The sequence below is a fragment of the Orbicella franksi genome, chromosome 4 (genome assembly GCF_964199315.1).
Source record: "Orbicella franksi chromosome 4, jaOrbFran1.1, whole genome shotgun sequence".
NCBI lineage: Eukaryota > Metazoa > Cnidaria > Anthozoa > Scleractinia > Merulinidae > Orbicella > Orbicella franksi.
Window position 1 is genome coordinate 19,052,461 of NC_138148.1, and position 7,340 is coordinate 19,059,800.

Consider the following 7,340-nt stretch of genomic DNA (forward strand, 5'->3'; position numbering starts at 1 on the left):
TATTTATAACGAAAAATAACAGTTGAACTGCGTTTTACTACGTTTCCTGTTCCTTCCAATCTGTGATCACCAGAATTGATGTCAAAAAAAGAACGAATGAATATTCCTGCGGTACCGATTAAGAGAATCACAACTTAATATATTCTGCAAAGTCGCATGCAAATTGCTATTTGCTCGGTTTTGAGTCAATATTTTTCTATTTTTGATTTCCTTTTTAAGTTATTTCCATGATTATTTAAATTAATTCGGTATTTTCAACTTCCCCTGCATACAGATAAGTCTTACGACAGCAAGAAACCGTTGCATCCTATGGTACGCGATAAAAAAGTCAGCCTGGTGTTGATCACGAAAACTGTTCTTGAAAGCATCGTATTGTTTCATTGTCTTCGTAGTCTAAACATCCCAATTTCACACTCGCTAAAGTCATGTGAGAAAGCGGGATTGAAGCCAAACACTCAAATGCGCAGTTGTACACGTACTGAGTCGTCGACAATTTATGGCACAGTAAAATAATCTAACACTCAGATCATAACGTTAATTTTATCAAAATGTGAAAAATACTTCTCTAGCAGTAGCTCTTTAGAGAAACTGGCTGATAACGAAACAAATGATCCCTAACCAAGTCACGGTCAAGAATAAACGACAGAACATGTTCAAGTGACGGGATTTTCGCGAGAATGTTTACTAACATTAGCCTATCGCAGATCCACACGAGCGAGCATATTGTACTAAAGAGATACATCAGTACTGGCAGTTGATTGTCAACAGAGGAGAACGGAGGAGATAATAGCAAGACACCACTAAGACAAGGTTAGTGTCAATTTCGAAGCATTAAACTGTTTTAAAGAACAGTATAGCTGAGGTAGTTCTGGCCATCAACTTTGAGTCGCCGACCAGAATTAAGTCCAAAACAATTGCGTTTTCCTTTTTAAAGTAAAACTAACGAGGGCAATTCGAAATGTTACCCCTATAAAGCAATTTGATAATGACCTTGCAAACGAGGGTTTGTAAACGTATGCTGAATTAGCAATCAAGCTCTCGACTTTATTTGTGGCAAGCAGTCTCGGAGAATCACTGCATGTCAACTGTTTATTTCAGTTCGTAACTGACAAACTTTTCTATTGTCGGTATTGTCGAGATCACGAGTTGAAAAATACTTGCCAACACAATTAGAGTATTGACTTCTTTTTTTGTGGAACTGACCTCAAAAAAAATATTGCGGGAATCAGTCTATCAGGTTCAGTCTCATCGTGAATTCAGTTCATTCTCCTTTGATATTATTATTCAGTTTGGGGGAAATTGTCGTAACAGTATCTTCGAAACAATCCTTTATTTTATATCATTTTTACCCTTACCATGTTTTCTGCATTACCGAGTCTAATCTTCTTATAAACTTAATCCTGGATGGGGCTACTTAAATTTCAAGCAGATTTACAAAGTTTGCATGTATAGTTTACTAACAAAATGTTTTTTGTAGTATCACCAACAAGCAGATTTGATTCACTGAGTTCATCATGCAGTTAAGACATGCTTTCCTCTTGTGTTTGGCCGTCGTTTGCCATGGAAAATCGGTAATCACATTCTCTAAATTTTTAATCGATATTTAGCCCACTGATGTGGCAAATACATTAGGAAAATCAGGTTTTCCTTGGCTTCCCTCGTTTGTATAAAGTATGGCAGATTATTGTTAGAGTGATAAGCTAAAGTGGACATTGTGTTAAGGCATATGGAAATTATAATTTAACCTAGTAGACAGTCTAGGTATTTCTCAATAAAACGAATGTCGGAAAAGAGTATCTCAAAAAGAATACACTGTAACTATTCATACTGTATTCACAATATACTCATTTCTTTTCCCTGCTTTGATCTTAAAAGACTAACGTGTCCACGAAAGATCCTAAACAACTGGACGCAGGGCAGAAAGGCGATTCCAGCTGTAAAGTAAGTGGCCCTTTATTATATTATTAATCTCATGTATACTGAATATTTTCCCGTGGACACCTTTTGCGGACACATAATGATCTGAGAGGTATGTATGAAACCAAGGTTTTGTTAGAGATCGGCAGAACCAATTACTGTGGATTGAGTGAAAAATTAGCCTTTGTGAAACAGTTGCCGCGTGAACAAGGTAACCAGATATAACTGCTAATTCATCTATTAAAGCGCGTCACATTTAGCCTGCGTTGCACCCGGACGTGTCATAAAAATAAAATCCCCAATATGGACTATACCGTGGTTTAGACTCTCTTCGACGCAGGCTAGTCACATCGAGAAGAGTTAAATTATATAAATAAATATACATCCATCGTGACTTTTTGTGCGTACCTGTTAAAGAGACTGTGTTGCAGCTGAGTGAAGTCTTTCTGTTACGTTTTGCTACGAAACTTAATGTTAGCAAAGAAATTACTTATGGATTCACAGCTTTATTACAAACAAATGTGTCTTCCAGGCGGTATAATTATAGGTATCAAACGAGATTAACTTTGAAAATTTTTCAGCCCATAGTTTTCCAAAATCCATATAACAATCCTTTTAAATCTTCTTCAATTTCTGTTCATCCACACCTTCTTTTATACTTGTTATTACTGAGATGTTCCTTTACTGTTTTATATTTTGGTGGCCATTCTCTTTCGATTCTCTTGCGTCCGCAAATTTGGCTAAAATCTGTGACACATGCAGTTCCGCTAACCTAAATGTCAGACATTTTCAAGCAACGCAATTCAATTTCTTTGCAAGGAAACCTTTGCCCAGGAAAAACTGCAAAGGCCAAACCAAGGTCTTGCGTCGATCATCTAAGAAATGGCGCCAACAGCTGTGGCTACTACAAGATTTACGATGCTGCCGGGAATGGATTCACTGTGTACTGTGATATGCAGACTGAGCCTGGTGCAGCATGGGCTCTTCTCATATCTTGGAGTTTTAAAAACAAGGGTTTCTCGCACTTCAGGTATTATTGTCTTTATAGTTCGCGTTATCTCTATCATCATCGCTGTTTCCCCAGACAAGAAAGCCATAAGTAAGAAAGGAATACACTAGGGAATGATATCGTGTTGAGCAAATATCGAAAAAAGTATAGAAAGTAGCAAATAAATGGTTGCTTCTACAAAAAAATAACGTATGGGCACTGAGATTTGAAAAAAAGTAGGAAAGGTTGAAAGTCCATATTGAACAATTGGACGGGGCTGAGCAAAATATTCGTTATCTGCAAGAGAAAGCACGATATCTTGAGATAACCGAGTTCAATAATTGTTCTTATCATTCAATCACCAAGTTTGTTTCTATATTTAAACCACTTCCTTAGAGCGAAGCGATCTGCCATTTTTCAAACAAGAGCGTGGTTAATATTACGCATGAGTGGAATATTTGCAGCAAAACAACTTTAGACCGTATTACGCAAGAGCAGACCATTATTTGTAAACCGTTTCACTGGATAAGAGAACGCAGGCTCTGGCAACAAGAGTGTGGAGGCAGTTATTTGCAGATCACGTGGTGGGCCCTTGGCCAATAAAAAAAAAAAAAAAAAAGAAAAGAAAAATAATGCATCGAATGATATAATACCAGTTGTTTGTCCTAACTGCTACCAGTTCTTAACAATATCTTAAAGGACACTAACAAATGAAGCGATCCTGATCGATTATATATGAAAAAATGCAGCACTGGAAGGAAACAATACCAGGCCCCCCAAAAAGCTACAGTAAGGCCAGTTAACTGGCATGGACCAAAAGTCTACATTTTGAGCATCAACTTTAAGAATGAAGTTGTCGGTGAGGTTATTTTTCCTGCTGCTGTAATTGAGATTATCATTTTCAATTTTGTAACTAACAGGAGCTCCCCTCTCTCAGTCAACGATCCGGTCAACGAAAATTCGCCAAACTGGTTCCTTTATCGACTGACAGCTGACCGAATGAAGTCTTTGAGAGACGTATCAACCCACTGGCGGGCTACCTGCAGTTTTGACAAATACGGTATCAACCATTATAAAGATTACATCCGTGGACGGTTTGCGGAGACTGATATCTTCGCTTTCCTAGGTAGAGGTATTTGTCTCAAGACCGAGCTTGTGAACATTCGTGGTCACATGGGCATACGCAAGACAGCCAGGTTTTGGCAGGTTATCAGCACGTACCTTCTACATATCGACAGCTCCCATAAAGGTTGCCAGTTTGATCCAACTGTTGGTTCCGTGTCAAGTGAAGATAACTTTGGGTTTTACCACACAGCAAATCCCAAGTTTACCTGTACCATGAATGAGGACTCCACCACACAGTGGTGGTTCGGTGGCTATCAATAGCTCATTGTGCGTTGTGTTTGAAGTCGTAGTTTCTTTGGGCTATCGCCAGTTTATGGAATAAAATAAAGCTCACAATGAACAAAGTTAATTAGTTCTCAACTTCTTGAACGATTTCAATTTGCTTTAAGGTGGGGCCTACTAGATACAATTTGTTTTTTCCTTTTTAGCGCGGTTTACAATGGGGAAAAAGGTCTCTATTTGAATCGAAATGAGAGAAAACTATGGGTAATTAACCACGCATTTAAAGAAATGATTAAAAATGTTGACGTCAACATTATTTATCCAATATATTTCTTCACAGATTTCATTTCTTCAGAATACAACTACAAATTTGCAGTTCGAATGATTTTAAATTCGGAAATCAAGGGACATAGTCAAGCGAGGGCGCCTTAAAACTGAATTAGCTCGTGCATTTTCTTGCACATGCCATTTGGAAAATGTTTCATCCTCTACCATGCTGAAGCTTTCCCAACGCATAATTTTTAGGCAAAAAGAGTTCTAATAAGTAGCCTCGTGGAGCAAAACCGTGGCACTTTTAACCCACGTATCAAAACATACCAAAACGGGCAGCACCAGGTACGAGAATGGTTTTGACCAGTTTACAGTTCAAGCTGATAGTGTTGATCACTGTATCAGTGCACTGCAGGTGACCAAAGAAGTTGAAAAACAAAAAATTCGGAATCTACATTCTGTACAGTTGTAATGCAAACAATTTATTGAACGTTGAATAAGTTGAAGATTACGTTAAAATACCCATTTGCGCTACGAACTACTATCTGCTAAATGTGTTTGAGAACTATTTACACTGATATTATTAATCCTGTATTATACAAAGCGGTCTTTGAATGACTGTCACAAAATTCGTTTACTATGAGCTCGTTACCGCCGATTTCAGTACAGTGTATAAGGCCCCGTCACCACTACGTCGGAGATAAAAGTGTTTTCCGTCCACACTACGCCGGAGAAATTTGAAAAAAATCACCGGTCATTTCGAATTTGTGTTTAACGAAAACTAGGGCAGGGAATCACGTGATTATCATGACGTCATCGCTTTCGAAAAGCTCCGTTTTCAAAATGTTTTCAGTTCACACGAAAACGGAATGCCGGCGTTTTCAAATTCCTCGGGTTTGAAGAGCGTTTATGAAAAGCTCCGTTTTCGTGACGGATTAGTGTGGACGGTAGGACTAACCGTAGAAATAAAGTTCCGTTTCCAAATTCCTTCGGCGTAGTGTGGACCGGGCCTAAATTCGGGTTTCCAACACGCGATTCCCCTCGATTGTATTCACTGGTCTGTGGCAGGCGTGAACTTAGAAGCTAATTACAGGGAAATTGTGGAAATGGATCACAGGCCGACGTATGCTAATATGATTGAATCAAGACGGGTGAAGCATGTTTCAAAAACCCTGTCGTAGCATATACTGCACTGAGATCAAATCTAGTATAATGGGTTACGGCGAACACAACGCGCGAACAAAAGAAGATCGTGTACCGACTTTGTTTTAAGCAACAACAAACAAGACATTAGTTTACGTTTGGACTCACCCAATAACTGACGACACTTAAGGAAACAGTTTCAAGATTAAAAAAGACAAAATCTAATTAAGTCTAATAAACCTATTTAGTCGGTCACTCGACTTTCGTCTAACTTTGTTAGTCAAGAAGAGAAAAACGAGATGCATGAAAGAATGAAACATAACAGGATCCAAACTTTAACACGAAACAACTATAAGGTGAAGTTACTTTCTTATCAAAAATACTAATTTGAAATATTTTATAGAAGTATAGTTGAGTTCACTACTTGTGCCTTATTTCGTTTATAGGCGTGATAGGCCTCACTCAAGCTTTGCTTGGACAACATTCAGGGATAGCATACCTCAACATGTTGTCACGCTGCTAAGTTACAAAATTTCTATGAAAAGGGAGCAGCAACACATACGAAAATTTTCTAAGTAGCCTTGTTAATCGAAATTCATACCACAAATTATATTTACTGACCATCTATGTAAACTAGTCACGCAATCTTTCATCCCCGACTTCCCAATTAGCGTCACAACCAAAACATTACAAGTGACATAGGAGAGTGTATATTTTACCTAATTTTAACAGGGTGCGGACATCTTCTAAATTCTTTTCGCGTGAAATAGATTGATTTTCCAATTGTGTAACATTCAGGGTGACGTACAATTACTAAAAACAGACTGCAGCGCGTAACGTTGAGATAAGTCACCAAGAATCACACCATAACTCCTCTACTTCCGTTGCCAAGTAACGGCTGAGTTTGACTCGACGTAAGATCGTCTTCCGAAGAGCTGCTCGGGAGACCATCGGGTGGTCGGTTCGGCCACAACTCAGCATCGCCAGTGTCTATAGATTCATCGGAGCAATTTAGTGCTAAATTAACTCCTGTTTCGTTGGCGGCATCAGCAGTCTGTTCAGTCGCATTTGGAGCATTTGATCTGGTATCACTTGCGGTGTCCGCTAGCGGATTACTGACGATATGAATCGGTCGCTGCTCGGTTATCGTGTCGTGTTCTCGTATGCTCGTAGAATCACCGACTGGCTCCGAGCTGTTTGTATTTTCAGGAGCAGAAATTGCCTCCAGGCCTGCAGCTTGGCTGGTGCTAGCATTGTCAGAACTTGACGTCGGTTCATTGCCACTCCCTTGCGCTCCTTCCACCACAGATTCAAACGGTGGCGGTGACCGCTCCACCTGACTTATAGCTTCGTCGTAAGAAGGCAAAATAAAGTGAACATCACCGGTGTACGCAGCAATGATGGCAATTCTGTCGTCGTCGCTGTATCTTCGGCTCCGGAACGAATAGCGTCGGAATCGCCGACTACGGTGAAATCGCCGAAAGCAAACCAAGGCGGTCAGCAAGACGATCAAAGCACCAAGGGTAGAACCCGCGGTCGCAACCACAATTGTCATTTTGTCCAGTTCACTATCACGCTTTGCAGATGCCGTCGGGGTCCCATCTTTTAAGAAAACAAAACAAACAAGGTATTGTTCGATAGGTTCACTTAGTCGATCTCTTCACTTTGGGTGTCT

General features: G+C 39.5%; 2 protein-coding genes across 4 annotated transcripts in view; one reads left to right on the plus strand and one right to left on the minus strand.

The window, feature by feature from the left end:
- The first annotated feature begins 55 nt into the window (after positions 1 to 55).
- LOC145484882 (uncharacterized) lies at positions 56 to 4,900 on the plus strand. Its single transcript, XM_081463513.1, has 4 exons — positions 56 to 1,571; positions 1,876 to 1,948; positions 2,737 to 2,947; positions 3,826 to 4,900. Exons 1-4 carry the CDS (start codon positions 1,515 to 1,517, stop codon positions 4,289 to 4,291), a joined length of 807 nt encoding a protein of 268 aa, XP_081319639.1. The 5' UTR covers positions 56 to 1,514; the 3' UTR covers positions 4,292 to 4,900.
- Positions 4,901 to 4,994: 94 nt separating this feature from the next.
- The window catches only part of LOC145484709 (uncharacterized), a 23,312-nt gene continuing 20,966 nt past the window's right edge, over positions 4,995 to 7,340 (minus strand). For all 3 annotated transcript variants that reach the window (XM_081463331.1, XM_081463330.1, XM_081463332.1), the window contains one exon: positions 4,995 to 7,267. In XM_081463331.1, the coding sequence (XP_081319457.1) occupies positions 6,525 to 7,267 (743 nt within the window). In that variant the 3' untranslated portion in view covers positions 4,995 to 6,524. The remainder of the gene's footprint in view (positions 7,268 to 7,340) is intronic.